The 18,949-nt window shown below is 41.0% G+C and overlaps 1 protein-coding gene across 1 annotated transcript in view; it reads left to right on the top strand.

Moving 5' to 3' along the window:
- Nucleotides 1–404: 404 nt before the first annotated feature.
- The window catches only part of ST6GAL1 (ST6 beta-galactoside alpha-2,6-sialyltransferase 1), a gene marked incomplete at its 3' end in the record, with an annotated part of 59,924 nt that continues 41,379 nt past the window's right edge, over nucleotides 405–18,949 (top strand). Inside the window, exons 1-3 of the mRNA XM_079705352.1 lie at nucleotides 405–443; nucleotides 10,932–11,553; nucleotides 18,592–18,689. Of these exons, the coding sequence (XP_079561478.1) occupies nucleotides 10,971–11,553; nucleotides 18,592–18,689 (681 nt within the window). The 5' untranslated portion in view covers nucleotides 405–443; nucleotides 10,932–10,970. The remainder of the gene's footprint in view (nucleotides 444–10,931; nucleotides 11,554–18,591; nucleotides 18,690–18,949) is intronic.

Here is an 18,949-nt window from a genome sequence, read left to right as displayed (position 1 = left end):
CTGAATCGTCTCTTCCCCAAATTGCTGTTTATGTATGCTCAGACCAGAGACTAAACAATCCTCTCTTCCCAGGTTGGTCTGTGGTGCTTGCTCATGTTCTTATCTAGTATCGGACTATTTCTAGGCTCTCTGTGCTGTTTATGGACCCAGAGCACTGCACCTGTAATTGGCTTTTGTCTCTCTTTTTCTGAGCTCTTGGGACTTCCGGGGCGTGTAGCAGACGTCCCTGTCTATCTTGTTAATCTTTAACTCTGCCCCTGCTGGAAAATGGCACTTAACTCATCTTTTTTTTTTTTCTCCTTTGTAGATGCTTTTTGATCATCCTGAGAAAAATGAGCCTTGGCCTCCAGACCCAATAAAGCAAACATTCCTCCCATGGGGAATAGTGCTGGTTCCTGAGGACCTGGAGGGCCTGCAGCCCCAGGGGGATTAGCCAGAAGCAGGTAAGGAACACCTGGAGGTGTGGGATATGGAGGCAGCACGGGGGTCCATTTTCTATTTGGGATCGGCACGGCAGAGTGCACTGGTGAGGAGCCACAGAGGGGCTGAAAGTCTGGCTACAACTTTTCTGTTTTCTTCTTCTATTTTTTTTCAAGTCCTTAGTCAATGAGGGGTGGAGATAAGTGATTTGCCTATTTTGCCTATTTCTATAAACTATAAATGTAAGATTTAAAGTTATTCTGTAATTCAGTCTACCTTTTTAAAGCACCTACTATGGCCAAGCCCTGCATTTGCTACTGGGCATCCAGTGATGAGTAGCCTAGGGCGGGAGCCCTACTTTGGCTGGGATTTTTCTTTCTGTTGGTTCAGTGTTGGCTTGTTCTCTGTAGGTGATAATGCGAGTTGTTACTTATTCTTCTAGAAGCCTGGTGAGCTCGTAAGTGTTCGTTGATACAGTCCCATCAATTCAAGAACCCTTTATTGAATACCCACTGTGTTCCAGGCATGGTGCCAGGCACCGGAGTGTCAGAAATGAACCAGGAGGAGTTTCCCTCTAGCAGGGGGTCAGCATGAAAGCAAGCATTACTAAACACTAGAGGCAAGCAGCAGGGAGCAAGAACAGTGCTGCTGTTCTTGCTGGGAGACCAAGAAGGGGAGGTGGGCTCCACAGGAGGCCAGAAGCAGAAAGGTAATTCTGTCTGGTTGCCAGGCAAATGGACAAGGGGGGAGATTACAGCAGTGCAGAGTCCTAGAGGCTTAAGAAGGCAATCTGGGATGTGATTGGGAAATTAAAAACTTGGGCTGATTTCCCGAAGAATCTGCGGAGAAATATTTACTAGTCCTTTCCTTCAGTCTGGGCTGCTTAGATGAAACTTCTTCAAGTCCTTGTCTCTCTAGAGCAGCTTGAGAGATGAGAGTGAAGCTCTAAGTGCCTATGACCAGAAGCTCCAGCCAGCTGGTAGACTTGGAACCTCACCAGAGGGTGGTGGTCAAGAGAATTGGGAGCCCTGACATGAGGTTTCACATGAGTGCCCTGAGGCACTCACGACAGAGCACTGGCCTTGAAGGCTGAGGCTTTCTTAAAGTTTTAAGACTGTGTTATGGTTGAAGGTTTGGGGAATTCTTCTTTCCTGGGAAACTCAACCTTGGAGAGTGGGTGCTGGCAGGAAGTCGAACACAAACCCCTCTGAGCCTCAGCCCAGTGAGACAGTGAACCAGGCACCGCCTCCCTAACTCCTGACTTATTTCACTCATACACATAAAAGTTAAGTCCCAACTCCATCATTTCCAAATCACTCATGCAGCTTTGAAAATTATCTATATTTACAAAACTGTAGTTTCTTCAGTTGTAAGTGGAACTAATAAAATTTTCTCTGCTCATCTCACAGGGTTATACTGGGTCTCATAAACCTAATTGCTGTGAAAGGGTTGCCTGACTGGTAAAACAGTGCAATTAGTAGTGTCAGTGCTGATAGTGAGGGTGTTTATTCTGTGACTTTCCAGCAGTTGTGTCACTAGAGATCCTGATTTCTGAGTCCTAGTTGGTCAACACTGACTATTCACTGTGCTTTTTCACAATGCCTGTTCTTTAACCCAAAGACCATGGACTTTTAGTCAGACAGACCTGGGTTGGAATCCTGGTTCTAGCACTGATTAGCTATTGACTTCAGAGAAGCCCTGTATCCTTGCTAAGCCTGTTTCCTCATTTTCTCAATAGGGGCTGTTAATACCTATCCCATAGTGGTATAGTAAAAATTAAATGAGATAAAGCAGGTAGAGTGCCTACCATATAGTAGGCACTTCTCAAATGCTACTTTCCCTTCTTTTCTAGTTTTTCCTCAGCTGTCTTAGTGTCCTATGATTAGCTGTGTTGGGTGTCTGGGGAAATTGAATTGCTTAGGTTTCTGATGATGCAACAAGCGCCTCCCCCATTTCATCTCATGTTTGAATTCTCCCTCTGTGTACATTTCATCACTTCCAAAACTTTGGTGGCCCAAGGTAAGCACCCATCCTCCCTAGAGTCACTGGTTCCTGAGGTCTGTGGTGGTAGGAAGCATTGTTTGGTGCTTAAATTAGAGTCTCAGTGAGGTGGGATCAAGATGGTGGAGTAGGAGGACGCTGAGCTCACCTTCTCCCACAGACACAGCAAAACTACAACTACATATAGAACAACTTTCTCTGAGAACGACCTGAAGACTAGCAGAATAGCTCTTATACAATTAAGGATATAAAGAAAAAAACACACCAAGGTGGGTAGGAGGGAGCAGAGACACAATCCAGTCAGGACCCATACCTCTGGCAAGTGACCCACAGAAGAAGAGGGTATCACAAACTTGGAGGTCCTTCCTAAGAGCAAAGGATTCAAGCTCCACATTGGGGGCCCCAGCCCTGGGGACCAGCACCAGGAAGATAAGCCCCCTTAACTCGTTCTCAAACTTATGACTGGGCAAGCTGGAGGGCTGTAGGAAACTGAGACTATGCTCTTAAAGAGCTTGTGCACAAACTTACTTGCTCCCAGTCCCAGTGCAGAGGCAGTGGATTGAAAAGCACTTGACATTCTAGCCAGCCAGCCAAGACCACACCAGCACACCCCAGGCTACCCCTCAGCCTGTACGTGGCTCCTCCAACTGTCCCCCATTTGCCGAGGTGGCATCCCCTGGTGCACCCTGGGAGAAGTCCTGGCCCACACCAGGCTGTAACTCTAGCCCCTGCAGTTCCAGCACTTCCCAGAATGGCGGCCGCTGGTGCACCCTGGGGACAGATATGTTCCAAATGAAAAACAAGATAAAGCCCCAGAAAAAAAAAAAATGAAACCAACATAAGTAATTGTAATTTACCTCATACACCATACAGAGTTCAAAGCAAGGGTCATAAATATGCTCACCAAACTCAGGAGAATAGAGGAATATGAGAACTTCAACAAAGAATTAGAAAATATAAAAAATAACCAGTCACAGATGAATAATACAATAACTGAAATGAAAAAAAAATACACTAGAGGGAATCAGCAGCAGATTAGGTGATACAGAACACGTAAATGACCTGGAGGACAGAATAGTGGAAATCACCCAATCAGAGCATCAAAAAGAAAAAAGACTTAAAAAAATTGAGAATTGTTTACTGGAGCTCTGGGCAACATCAAGCATACTAACATTTGCATTATAGGGGTCCCAGGAGGATAAGAGAGGGAAAAAGGGGTAGAAAAAAATACATATTTGATTAAATAATGGCTGAAAACTTTACTAACCTGGGGAAAGAAACAGATATCCAGGTCCAAGAAGCATAGAGAGTCCCAAACAAAATTAACCCAAAAAGATCCATATCACAACATATATTTTTTCACACTGCAATAGAGATTTATTCCTTTTTAAAATTTTTAATTCAAATATAGTTGAAACTAATACAATATTGTAAATCAAGTGTATAGCAAAGTGATTTAGTTAATTTTTTTTCAGATTTTATTCCATTATAGGTTACATATCAAGAGGTCATAATTAAAAGGGAAAAATTAAAGACAAAGAGAGAATTTTGAAGGCAGCAAGAGGAAAACGAAGAGTAACATACAAGGGAACCCCCTTAATACTATCAACTGATTTTTCAGCAGAAACTTTGCAGGCTAGAAGGGAGTGGCATGATATATGTAAAGTGCTGAAAGAAAAAACCCTACAACCAAAGATGCTCTACCTGGCAAGGTTGTCATTCAGAATTGGAGAAGAGATAAAGAGTTTCCCAGACAAACAGAAATGTAAAAGAGGTCATCACCACTAAACTGGCCTTACAAGGTATGTTAAGTGAACACCTTCTTTAAGTGAAAAAGTAAGGTTATAGCAAGAAATAAAAAAATATATGAAGGAAGAAAATCTCACTGGTAAAGGCAATATATAGAAAAGGCAATGGATCAACTACTTGAAAATCTAGTATAAAGGTTAAAAGACAAAATTTGTAAAATCAACTGTAACTGCAATAATAGTTAAGGGATACACAAAAGATGTAAAATATGTAAAAAATATGAAATATTGGACAGTAAAAAACATAGAGCTTTTAGAATATATTGAAAATTAAGTGACTACCAGATTAAAATAAATCTATATCTATGTATCTATCTATATATAAATATATGTGAACTTCATGGTAACCATAAAACAAAACTTACAATAGATACACACACACACACACACACACCACACACACATAAAAAAAAAGAGAGAAAAAAAAGAAACAGCACCAAAGAAAAGCATCAAACCACAAGAGAAGAGACTAAAAGAAGAAGAAAAGAACAGAGAACTACAAAAACAACTTGGAACAGTAACAATGGAAATAAGTACACACCTATCAATAATCACTTACTTTAAATGTAAATGGACTAAATACCTCAATCAAACGACATAGGGAAGGCAAATGGATTTTTTTAAAAAGGCATATATATATGCTGCCTACAAGAGACTCTCTTCAGAACTAAAGACACACAGACTGAAAATGAAAGGATGGAAAATGATATTCCATGCAAAAGGAAATGGAAAGAAATCTGGGGTAACAATACTCATATCAGACAAAATAGACTTTAAAACAAAAATTATAACAAAAGACAAAGAAGGGCATTACATAATGATAAAGGGGTCAGCCTAAGAAGAGGACATAACATTTGTAAAAATAGGAACACCTAAATTCTTAAAGCAAATATCAATAAACATAAAGGGAGAAATTGACAGTAACACAATAATAGTAGGGGGCTTTAATACCCCACTTACATCAATGGATAGATTATCCAGATAGAGAATTAATAAAGAAACATTGGCCTTAAAACACATTAGACCAAACGGACTTAATAGATATCAATAGAACATTGCATCCCAAAACAGCAGAATACACATTCTTTTTTTTTTTTTTTTTTTTTGTTAGCTTCAGCTAAAACGAATTTATTAGAAGGATACTAGGAAGTTCACATACTCAAGGAAAACCCAGAATGGGAAGGACAGAACCTGTCCAGCTCTGGGGCTCAGGGTAGCAGGATGTTGTGAATGGGCTTTTGTTTTTTTTTTTTTTTTTTTTTTTTTTTTTTTTTTTTTGTTCCTCTTTTTTTTTTTTTTTTTTTATTTTTTGCTTTATCACAAATTTAATCAGTTATATGTATACATATGTTCCCATATCCCCTCCCTTTTTCGTCTCCCTCCCACCCTCCCTATCCCACCCCTCCAGGCGGTCACAAAGCACCGAGCTGATCTCCCTGTGCTATGCGGCTGCTTCCCACTAGCTATCTACCTTACTACACATTCCTTTAAAGTGCACATGGAACATTCTCCAGTGTAGGTTACATGCTAGTCCACAGAACAAATTTCAATGAATTTAAGAAGACTGAAATCATATCAAACATCTTTTCAAACAGTGGTATGAAACTGGAAATCAATTGCAGGAAGAAGACTGGAAAAACACAAATATGTAAAGACTGAACAACATGCTACTAAAAACCAATGGGTCAATGAAGAAATCAAAGAAGAAATAAAAAGGTACCTTGAGGGCCTCCCTGGTGGTGCAGTGGTTGGGAGTCCGCCTGCCGATGCAGGGGATACGGGTTCGTGCCCCAGTCTGGGAGGATCCCATATGCCGTGGAGCGGCTGGGCCCATGAGCCATGGCTGCTGAGCCTGCGTGTCCGGAGCCTGTGCTCCGCAATGGGAGAGGCCACAACAGTGAGAGGCCCGCGTACCACAAAAAAAAAAAAAAAAAAAAAAAAAGGTACCTTGAGATGAGTGTCAATAGAAACATAATAATCCAAAATCTATGGGATGCAGCAAAAGGAGTTCTAAGAGAGAAGTTTATAGTGATACAGGCATACCTCAAGAAATAAGAAACATCTCAAATAAACAACCTAACTTTACACCCGGAGGAATCACAAAAAGAAGAACAAAGCTCAAAGTTAGTAGAAGGAAAGAAATGATAAAGATCAGAGGGAAAATGAATGAAATAGAGACTAAAAAATCATAGAAATGATCAATGAAACAAAGAGCTGGTCCTTTGCAAAGATAAATATAATTGACAAAACTTGAGCTAGGCTTATTAAGAAAAAAAGAGAGAGAGGGCCCAATTGAATAAAATCAGAAATGATAGACAAGTTACAACCAATATCACAAATACAATCAGAATACTTTGAACAATTATATACCAACAAATTGGACAACCTATAAGAGATGTATAAATTCCTAGAAACATATAGTATTCCAAGACTGAATCAGGAAGAAATAGAAAAGCTGAACAGTTCAATTTCTAGCAATGAAATTGAATCAGAAATCAATCAAACAAAAAAACCAAAAAACCCAACAAACAGAAGTTCTGGACCAGACAGTTTCACAGGGGAATTACCAAACATTTAAAGAAGAGTTAATATCTATCCTTCTCAAACTATTCAAAAAAAAAAAAATAGAAGAGGAAGGAACACTTCCAAACTCCTTCTATGAGGCCAACTTTACCCTGATACACAAACTAAAAAAGACACTACAGAAAACGAAAATTACAGGCCAATATCCCTGATGCATAGATGAAAAAGTCTTCTTCAAAATATTAGAAGCTGAATTTAACAATACATTAGAAGAATCATACATCATGATCTAGTGAGATTTATTCCAGGGATTCAAGGATGGTTCAATATCCACAAATCAATGTGATACACTTCATGAACAAAATGAAGGCTAAAGATCACATGATCATCTCAATAGATGCAGAAAAAGCATTTGCCAAAATTTAACATCCATTCATGATAAAAACTCTCAACAAAGTGGGTATAGAGGGAACATCCCATTTATAATAATAATTATTATTATGATAAAGGCCATTTATGACAAACCCACAGCTAATATCATACTCAACAGTGAAAAGCTGAAAGCATTTCCTCTGTGATCCCCACTCTCATCACTTTTATTCAGCATAGTACTGGAAGTCTTAGCCACTGCAATCAGAAAAGGAAAAGAAATAAAAGGAATCTAAATTGGAGGGGAAGAAGTAAAACTATCACTATTGGCAGGTGACATGATTTTATGTATAGGAAACCCTAAAGATGCCACCAAAAACTTAGAACTAATCAATGAGTTCAGTAAAGTTGCAGGCTACAAAATTAATATACAGAAATTTCTTACATTTCTATATACTAATAATAAATTATCAGAAAGAGAAATCAAGAAAAGAATCCCATTTACAATCATATCACAAGAATAAAACACCTAGGAATAAATTTAACCAAGAGGGTGAAGACCTATACTCTGAAAACTATGACATTGATAAAAGAAATTGAAGACAACACAAACAAATGGAAAGATATACTGTGCTTGCTCATGGATCAGGAGAATTAATATTGTTAAAATGTCCATGCTACCCAAAGCAATCTACAGATTCAATGTAATCCTTATCAGAATACCCATGACATTTTTCACATATCTAGGACAAGTAATCCTAAAATTTGTATTGAAGCACAAAAGAACCCAAATAGCCAAAACAATTTTGAGAAAGAACATAGCTGGAGGTGGTAGGCTCCCTGACTTCTAACTATACTACAAAGCTGCAGTAATCAAAACAGTATGGTACTGGCAAAAAAAAAGATCAGACACATAGATCAATGGAACAGAATTGAGAGACTGAAATAAACCCATGCACATATGGTCAGTTAACGTCAGACAAAGAAGACAAGCGCTTACCACCACTAATCATCAGGGAAATGCAAATCAAAACCACAATGAGATAGCACCTCACACCTGTCAGAATGGCTATCATCAAAAGGACAAGAAATAAGTGTTGGCAAGGATGTGGAGAAAAGGATACCCTTGTACACTGTTGGTGAGGATGTAAATTTGTTTGTCCACTACAGAAAACAGTATGGAGTTTTCTTAAAAAATTAAAAATAGGGCCACCGTACAATCCAGCAATTCCACTCCTGGGTATTTATCCTAGAAAACAAAAACACTAATTCAAAGATTTAGGCACTCCAACGTTCAATGCAGAATTATTTATAATTTGCAGTTGCCAAGATATGGAAGCATCCTGAGTGAATGGATAAAGAATATGTGATATATATATATAGATATACACACACAATGAATATTACTCAGCCATAAAAAAGAATGAAATCTTGCATTTTGAGATATGGATGGACCTAAGGGGTATTATGCTAAGTGAAATAAGTCAGACAGAGAAAGACAAATACTGTATGTTTTCACTTATATGTGGAATCTAAAAAACCAACCAAACAAAACAGAAACAGACTCACAGACACAGAGAACAATCTAGTGGCTGCCAGAGGGCAGGACAATGGGGGGGTGATGGGAGAAATAGGTAAAGGATATTTGAGGTACAAATTACCAGTTATAAAATAAATAAGTCACAGGGATGTAATGTACTGCACAGAGATTATAGCCAACTATATTGTAATGGCGGTACATAATCTATAAAAATATCGAATCACTACATTTCCTACCTGTAACTAATATTATAACTGCACTATACTTCAATTATAATTATACTTTAGTTATACTTGGTGAAGGCCCTGGAGTTCAGGTTGATGAGCCATGGCCAGTGCTCCACTCCACCATCGTTTGCTGTCCCACATTGCCTCAGTGGCCCTCATGCCTAGGGGCTGCTCTAACCTTCTGTGCCTTTACATTTACCTAGTTCAAAGCCCATGAACACCATTCTCGTTTGGTCTTCCCAGCACTCAGTGAATGAGACAGGGCAGAGATGGTTACTACACAGAAACTTAGGTGCAGAGAGGTGAAGAGGCTTGCCTAGTGTCACCAAGAATGGGGACAAGAAGCCAGGTTTTGTGATACCCAGTTCAGTACTCCTACCACTTTATTCCTGATATCCTTAGGAGCAGGCTTCATTGAAATGGACTATAGATGTTTTTTTCTGAATTTTTTTTTAATTGAAGTATAGTTGATTTACAATGTTGTATTAATTACTGTTGTATTGATTCCTAATCAGTTAGCAAAACCCTGGGGGTGATTGCTTAGACTCATTACGGTAAATAAACCTAGATACTTAGGGAAGAATTTAATGTTTTCCAGAAGATACAGACATTGTTTGAGTTCAAAGTACTCCATTTTCCATTCAGTTTCACAATAAATTCTGGGAAAACTAAGTAGGTCTTTACCCAGATATAACGGGGCCTGTTCAGGCTCTATTTGCTTAGTGATATCCATTTTCCAGAACTTTCAGCAGTTCTATACATGATACAGTGAAAGGGTCATGGATTAGGGAATCAAGTGCACTTGGATTTGAATCTCAATGCTACCATTCACTCAGCTCTATGATCCTAGGCATTTCTCTTAATTTCTCAGAGCCTCAGGTGGCTTATTTATAAAAATCGAGATTATAGCACCTTCATGGGTGGTAATGGTCAGGGCCTTTCTGCACAGCTCAGGAGATGCCCTTCATATTAGATTATTATAAACACAGTGTTCGCTGAAGTTGTACATCACAGTGCCCCCGGTTTATGATGAAACTGAATGAAATAACCTCTTGTATGCTTAATGCATTTTTGTTTTCATTTCCTTAATTGGTCACATATCTGCTATTTTACCAGGAGTTCCCATCTTCCACCGTGAGGTGAGTCAGTTTCCTGCCACTTGCTAGTACTCATGCAGAACTCCATAAACCTGAATGTTATATTGTGAAGCTGACCCTTGGCTTTCTTCTCACACAGAAGTCTAGCACCAGAGCCCTTAGAGCAGTGGTCCCTGACCTTTTTGGCACCAGGGACCAGTTTCGTGGAAGACAATTTTTCCATGGATGGGAGGGGGAGGGCGGGGTGTGGGGGGATGGTTGGTTCAGGCGGTAATGCGAGCCACGGGGAGCGATGGGGAGCAGCAGATGAAGTTTCGCTCACTAGCCCGCCACTCACCTCCTGCTGTGTGGCCAGTTCCTAGTAGCGGTCCTCGGCCCGGGGGTTGGGGACCCCTGCCTTAGAGAGATGCATCACAAACCTATGACACTTGTCTATGGCAAGAGGTCTCTTTCTGGCAATTTTAAAAGGAGGCTGGGCCTTTTTAGGGAGTTTGGCTTCTTGTGATGTAGACCCCTCAGCCTGCTCTGCCTTTTTCTTTTAGTTTTTCAAGCTTGTATGCCTTCCCTGAACAAATAGTGTAAGGCCCTACAAACCAAATGTATAAAATGTGATTCCTGACCTCAAGAAGCTCAGAGAGCAGTCAGGGAGCTAGACCAAGACAACAGGAAACTAAGATTCAGGGAGTACAAAGGAGTGGTGTGCAAGTCCATAAAGTGCTCACAGCTCGGAGAGGAAGACGGGAGTGTCTGAGCACTACTTTCTACATTTCAAGCCCAAACTGAGGGTGATTTTTTTTTTTTTTAAGACTTGCTGAAGGTTGCAGACCTGGTGGGAGATAGACCTGGACTGGAACTCAATTCTTGTCACTCTAAAGCCATTGCTCAGCCCGTCATTACTTTTAGATATTCTTTACATCATTTTCTGCCTTGTCTCACTTTTTTTTAGGCCTGTTTTCCTGCTCAGGACAGCGTGGCTTCCTTGAACATGTCTTTCATTATGATTCACACTAACTTGAAGAAAAAATTCAGCTGCTGTGTGCTGGCCTTTCTCCTGTTTGCAATCATCTGTGTATGGAAGGAAAAGAAGAAAGGGAGTTACTATGAGTCCCTTAAACTTCAAACCAAGGAATTCCAGATGTTGAGGTTTGGCTCCCAATCTGTGTCTTCAAGCGGCACCCACAACCCCCAGAGGGGCAGCCAGACCCTCAGTGGTCCCAAGGCCAAGCCGGAGGCTACCTTCCAGGTGTGGAACAAGGACAGCTCCACCAAAAACCTTATCCCCAGGCTGCAAAAGATCTGGAAGAATTATCTGAGCATGAACAAGTACAAAGTGTCCTACAAGGGGCCAGGGCCTGGTGTTAAGTTCAGTGCAGAGGCCCTGCTTTGCCGCCTTCGGGACCACGTGAACGTTTCAATGGTAGAGGCCACAGATTTTCCCTTCAACACCTCTGAATGGGAGGGTTACCTGCCTAAGGAGAACATTAGGACCAAGGCTGGGCCGTGGGGCAGGTGTGCTGTCGTCTCATCAGCGGGATCTCTGAAGTCCTCCCAACTGGGTCAAGAAATAGGTGGGTTCTGGGGTGTTAAGACTGTTATCTGAGCAGCCAGTGCTCACTCACTTGGAGCATCTGGGCATGTGGACAGTACTGGAGACTGGGAGTCCCAGTATGGCTCCATGGACTGGCAGAGTGGGCCCAGATCAGTGTTACTCAACTGTCCTTCATGAGTCAGAGGTGGCACGGGGGCAGTGGAGAGGGTGGGATCCAGTCTTCCAGCACCTTTATCAACTAGAATGGCTTTATTTTGATCTGTCTTAAATATTGGTGTTCCACAGAAGATTTTGTTTGAAAAGAAAGTTCCACTGCTACCAATAAGCAAAACACTACATTGACATTTAAAAATATTTAGAGCATAGATCTCTACTTTTCCTTCAGGTCCTGAAATCCTATAATTTACTGATTAATTAGCGACTAATTGTCTCTTTTGGCCTCAACTACCTGGGTAATTTTTAGTTTTTCTCTTTGAAAAGAATTAATTGGGGACTCTGGACCAACTTCAGGAAGGTCCATAAATCCCTAAAATCACTTGCAGAAATATGTGCTGATTAGGAGTGTATAACATGTGTGTATATGTGTAAATCAGTCTGCATTTTTCCAAAGAGAGAGTCCATAGCTTTCAGTTGTGACCCCAAAAAAGGTTAAAAATCACTGGCCAGAATATATCAGTTTGCTTTTCTTGAAATTCTTCACAGTTAACAAAGATTTAGGGATAAATTAGGAGCTTGGGATTAACATATACACACTCTATTATATATAAAACAGATAACCAACAAGGACCTTCTGTATAGCACAGGGAACTATGCTAAATATTTTGTAATAACCTATAAGGGAAAAGAATACGAAAAAGATTCACTGAATCACTGTGCTGTACACCTGAAACGAACACAACATTGTAAGTCAACTATACTTCAGTAAAAATAAACAAAAAAAAAGACAGAAAGTTTATCCAGATTTGTAAACATGTGTACAACACAGAGCTATGGATTTGCCTAAAGCTCCTTCGTTCCCTTATTTTGAGAGAATGTGTTTTCCTTGATTGAAAAATGAATCAGGCTAAAGAAAGCCAAGCACAGGAAGCCTAGCTCTTCTGTCAGGCTCTGGAAGGTACTGGAGCAGGTGAGGTCATGTGTCTCCTTTTTTATTTCCTTCATATAACTGCCAAGAAAAACGGTCTGAAACCAAGCACAGGCTCTCAAAAGAAGAAAAGGAGAAGCAAATTGGATTCTCTAGAGCAGAAAGAAGTGGTGAGATCATATTTCATAACTTTCCAAATAGGCAGCACTTTGGAAGAAAAGCTGCCAAGATAACCAGTTCCACCCCAACTTCTGCTTCTGCTTTTGCTCCTTTGGTTTCTTTTGGACTTCGTTTTCTAGAAACTAAATGTAATTGGTTTTTGTTCATCCATAATGGAACTACATTTCTTTCTTTCTTCCCAAGTCATTATAGTCTGCCTGGCTGGACTCATGTTGCAGTTTCAGGCAGAGCCTAATACTCCCATGAATTGGAAATATAATCTTTATTTTTATGCACTCCATAAAACATTGGAGTTTTATGGATTTAACTAAACATTAATTAAAATAACCTTTTTCTACAGACTGGAGTTATAATTTCAAATATGTATTTCCATGGAAGGATTTTGATCCTGAGATCTAACAAAAATTGCATGCTACACTTCAAATGTTCTGCCTTTTATAGGGTTATTTCCTTTGGGCATTTAGTCTAACAAAAATTTTAAGGAATTCATTCATGTATTCTTTTATTCAGCCATGGACTCATCAACAATACCAAATAGGAACTTAGAATACAAAGAGGAGAGGGAAAGGAAAGGCCCTTTGTTAAAGGCCTCTGAGCTCGACAGGCCCCAGCCTTCCCACTACACCTGGAATTTGTCCAGCTTAGTCCCAACTGTTGAACATATCAAATTATTTCAAACTGTTTGCTCTTATAAATAGTACTGCTAAGGAGGTTTTGGGGAAGACAACTTAAGTGACTACTACTGCCCTCCAAAGGGGAAATGTCCTCAGGAGTGGCGGTAGAAGATCAAAGTAAGATATGTTTTATGGCTCTTTTTTTTTTGGCCATTACAAAATTGTTTACCAGAGGGAGTGTAACAATGTGTTGTGTCTCCGGCAGCCCCACAAACCAGCCAATGGTGGGCACAGTCATTTTCAATTGTTTTTGATATGCATACATGTAAAGTATCTTAGATTTGTTTGAATATTCATTTCAAGCAATAGCACATTTTAAAAATATTAGAACTAATAGGAGTAACATGTATGGTGTACCTGCTGTGTGCATAACAAGCCTTGCTCTTTTAATCCTCCCAGTAATCCTACGCAGTAGGTACGATTATTGCTCTCATTTTACTCAGGAGCTAAGCGCGGACACTCAGAAAGCTTACGCAGCTGGTTAACGGTAGACTGGGATTGAAACTGGGGTGTTTGACTCCAAGGGGCCCACACTTAGCCTCATCTCTGCTCTTGCGCCTCATGGTGATTGTAGCTTTATAATAATGAATGAATCCCTTTTCAGGTTAAAATAATCCCTTGATACTCTTCCTGACTTGCTCCCCTGGAAGAGAGGAGAAGAGCATTCTGAACTGAGGCAAAAGCAAGAAGCAAAGGCTGCATGGAAAAATGTGCAGAGTATGTTTAGGCATCACAGATAATCCTGTTTGCCTGGGACGTAGGGCCCCACAAGGTGAAGAGTGCTGAGCAGTGAGGTCAGAAAGGTAGCTGGGGGTAATTTCTTAGAGAATGTTGATGGTCTTAAGGACTTTGGATTTCATTCTTTAAGCCACGAAGAGCCCTAGAAGGATTTTGAGCAAGCGAGTGATGGGATCATGTGTATTTTGGAGAGATTTCTCATTTCTCTGAGTCCCCTTCTCCATGGGGACTGCTGTATAGCCTCTCTGCTGTTAGGGACTATCGTCATATCCAAGTGAGAAGCGCCAGGCCTGTTGAACAGTGGTAGTGGAGGTGGGTTGAAATGGTCTGACATGAGAGGCATCATGAGGTAGAAGAGACAGAACTTGGTTCTAACTAGAAATGACCTCGAGTGAGAGGCAGGAGCCAGGGTCTCTGGCTTGGGAGCAGGCTATATTGTATCACAGGGGAACATGCTTCTGGAGGAGGACAGGTTCCATCTTGGATGTGCTGAGTCTGAAGTGTTTGTGGCTTTCCCTTCATAGATATCTATGCAGTTGGGTATTTTCTTCCAGGAAAAAGTGTCAAGGTGGGAGATCAGATTTAGGAGTCATTTGCATCAAGGTGATAGTTGTAGTCCAGGAAAGAGGACTGATGAGAAAACCTAGAAAAAAAGTTTACATTTGAAGGACAAGGAAAGAACAGTGACAAGATAGATAGATAAATACATACATACAAATTCTGAAGGGCCAGTGAGAAGGGCTGGAAGAGAAGTAGGCATGTACCATATGATGGAAGGCAAGGGTGGGGGATGGAATTTGGGCATATTTGGGGGCAGATGGAGTTCTTGGGCAGAGTGAAGACTGCGTTGAGCAGCTCAGAGAGCATGATTGTTTATATCAGGGGTGAGCAAACTTTTCTTATAAAGGGCCAGATAGTAAATATTTTTGCTTTTGAGGACATACAGTGTCTCTTACAATGACTCTGCTATTTTAGTGCAAAATCAACCATAGACAGTAATAAATGAATGTACCTGGCTAAGTTCCAATAAAACTTTATTTACAAAAACAAGGCAGGTCAGATTTGGCCTGTGGGCCATAGTTTGCCAGACCTGATCTGTATCATATCTAGTTTTCCTAACCAGAATCAGAATGTAGTCTTCCATACATGGTTATATGATTCATTAAGCTAACTGGAAAATATAAGAAATGTTTGGTCCAAATAATGAAAAAATTTCTTTCACCACAATTTCTAGCTGTTTAGAGTTCTTATACCTCGACACAGTAGATTTTGATGTATTTATGAATTTACTAACAAGCTGATTCTATTGAATTTTCTAGGCATGCAGTTATATCATGTGCATATCGTGGTGCATTTATTTCTTCCTTTTCTAATTTGCATCTTTTTCTGCTAATTCTAAGTTACAGAGAAGTGGAGGCCCCTGTTTTCTACAGCCTTCCCCCTTCAAGGCTTGTTTTCTGGGATCCCAGTAGTTGTGGAATTTTCCTAGGGATTTCTTGGAGACCTATTTGAGGTTGAAAGTCTTTTAGTTTTCAGTAACAATAACAAAGGACAGTTTGGCAAACAAGGATCTGATCCCTCTTTTTATAAGCTCAAATTTAGTGGTCTGTTTTAAAGTTCTCTTCTTTGATTGATTTTTTTTAAATCTTAGAATAAAATCCAAACTTCATACCTGGCCTCCACAGCCTGCATGTTCTGCTTCCTGCCAACCTCTTTCATTGCACTTTTTATTTTTTCTTTCCTTCACTCACTTGTCCCCAGCCAAGTCCTTACCCTCCTTGGGGTCTTGACACTGCTGTGTCCTTTGTCTGGAATTTACTTTCCTGGGCCCTTCCCATGCCCTATGGGTCTCAGCTCAGACGCAGTCCCTGAACAATCCCTCTATCTAGAGGAGATTCCCTCGGGGTCTCTGTTACACAGCTCAGTTTATTCGTGTCCTAGTATTTTTTGTTAATTTTTATTTTTTAATGGAAGTATAGTTGATTTAGAATGTTTCAGATGTACAGCAAAGTGATTCAGTTATACGTGTGTGTGTGTATATATATATATATATGTATATTCTTTTTCAGATTCTTTTCCATTATAGGTTATTATTTTGTGCCATAGTATTAATCACAATCTGTAATTATCTCAAATGTGGGTTGTTGTGCTTATCTATTGTCTGCCTCCTTGCAGTAGATTTCGAGGTCTCTAAGGGCAAGGACCTTGATTTCATGCTCACAACCATTGTCTCCAGCACCTAGAACTGTGTCTGACAGAGAGTACGAGCTTTATCAGTATTTATTGAAGGAATAAAAGCATTCTCCTTTCTCATGGTCAACACCAAGGACCTATCTCAAGCCTCCTGTGCTGGGCGTTCTCCATCTGCCCCACCAAATTCACTCTCCACACTTTCCTATGACTCTGTGCCCGGGGAAATAGAAATTTGGACTGTGTCAACTGGGTGTCCTTGCTCTCTGGCTTTGATTTGGGACTGGACAGTAGTAACGCTGGTACAAAAGTGAGAAGAAGAAGGAGAGTGAGGCCAGGGTGTCTGTCCCCCTCCTCCCCGCCCTTGCAGAAGGAACCTGTAACCACAGGCTCCTTCTCTCCCTTGACTGTAAGTTTCAGCCCCTTTCAGAGAGCCCTGTCTGTGTCTCCCCTTTTCCCTCCAGGCCTGGAAGTCAGAGGGGAGGAGGAGAGGCTGGGGTAATGATTCCCTTCACAGTTCCCACCAGGTAGGCTTCCTCAGGGGGGTCTCTGCTCCTCCTGCCGCCTTAGGTGTAGGGGTGGGATTGGTTCCCTGCTGTGGCCAAGCCTGGGGTATGGTCCCTTTCCTTGTCCATCTCTACCTTGTTAATCTCGACCTACAACTTTGTAAATAGTCTTTTTATTTCGACTCTCAATGACTCCATTTGAGCTTGTCATTCTTGTCTACTGGGACTCTCAGGTTTATTCACCTGTGAAATGGGAATGTTGACCAAGTGGAGTTTCTGATAAATCAACATTTCTAGTGTGATTACTACTGGTCACTTTTGAAATCAGTGACTGATTCTGACAAAACTTGTTGCAATCTGAGTTGTGTAAAGGTAAACTGCCTGCTCGATTTGCAGTTCTGTGTGCCTGTCCTGTTATCTGATAATGTTTGGACTATGGGCATCTCATGTAACTTTTAAACCATTTTGATAAAAATTTTGTCCTGGGATTGAGGCTAGGGTTGTTTTTGTGAATGAGATGTCTAGATTCCTGAGGTTTGGTATATACGTTAGAATTGAAATAAAGAGGGAGACTTTCTTTCCTTAATTCTGTGGGTATTTTCCGTTAGATCCTCTTACATTGAGCCAAAATCCACTCCTACCCCTCTTCTCCTGATGCCACCTTTGGGCATGAAGAACCACCCCAAATAAACCCGCACAGAGAGAAACAGAACAACAGAGGTTTGGGCTGACCTCCAAATCTTGTGCAGATTTCAGTGGTGAACCGAAGTTTGTTTGATAAAATAAGCTTGAGATGAGCTCTCACAGGAGCACAGAGGCTCAGGGTTAGGATGGATCTTAGAAGTCATCAGTTCCCTCCCCCATAAGATTGGTCATTGCCAGGCAGAGAATCTTCTCCAAGTCTTCCAAACCCTACTTAAACAGCTAGAAGGACAGAGAACCAGAGCTGGGGAGTGAGTAGATCTTTAAAAAGATGGTCTGTTTGATCCTGGCTGGATTTAAGACATTGTTTCTGACAAAGAGCTTTTTAAATTTTTAATAGAAAATATGGGGTTTAGTTTAGTTCTATGACCTCTTTTCCACCTCTGCCACCACCCAGGTTTGTGACCCTTCCTGGGGCTCGTGTTCCTAACTGGGACACTTCAGGGGATGTCTTGGATGCCATAGTGAATCTCTTTCATTTGCTGTGCACTGAAAGCTTTTCAGAATGCCATGGGGTACTTTGCACTTGTGGGTTAGACCAAGCTTATGGTAGGATCTTCATTTTTCTGACAGGGATAGAAGTATGACCTACTGGTAATACCAAGAAAATCTGATTTGCTCCTTTGGTAACTGGAATAGTGATTCCACTATGAGTCGTGCACTGGCCCTGTCCACGTTGCCCCTGTGCCCGGGCACAATGGCATCATTGAGTGGATTTCGGGAACACCACCATATGGACCTCTTTAGCCTTCGCGGTGGTTGGGCAGAGAGTTGGTCACCCCTGTCTGTGAACTTTACCCGATTGCACTATACAAATATGATCATTGTCCCCTGTGTACCAGGATGAGATAAAGATTAGGATGTATTATTCTCGTGCCCCTCCCCTTCCTCCTGCCCTCTCTCCCTCCAGACAGCTCTCTGCATATCGCTGATGCTCACATCGTCATCACTGCTGATGTGTTCTGTTTCCTTGTGCTTTATAGATGATCATGATGCAGTCCTGAGGTTTAATGGGGCACCCACAGCCAACTTCCAACAAGATGTGGGCACGAAAACCACCATTCGCCTGATGAACTCTCAGGTAAAATTTCTTCTGTGCAGAAGTATAGTGAGAGAAGTTTCCTTCCTAACACAATCATGGACGGTGCTGAGTAGAGTGCGGTGGTCAGTACAGAGACTCTGCAGTTAGCTTGCCTGCCATCTAAACCAGCTTTGCCTCTCTTAGCTAAAAGATCATGCCTAAGTTACTCATGCCTCTGTTTACTCATCTGCAAAGAGGGGAGAATAACAGTACCTTCCTCACAGGGTTGTTGTGAGGAATACACGAGAAAATCCACGGGC

This window comes from Hyperoodon ampullatus (assembly GCF_949752795.1).
Source record: "Hyperoodon ampullatus genome assembly, chromosome: 5".
NCBI classification, from domain to species: Eukaryota; Metazoa; Chordata; class Mammalia; order Artiodactyla; family Ziphiidae; genus Hyperoodon; species Hyperoodon ampullatus.
This window is presented reverse-complemented; position numbering and strand designations above follow the sequence as displayed.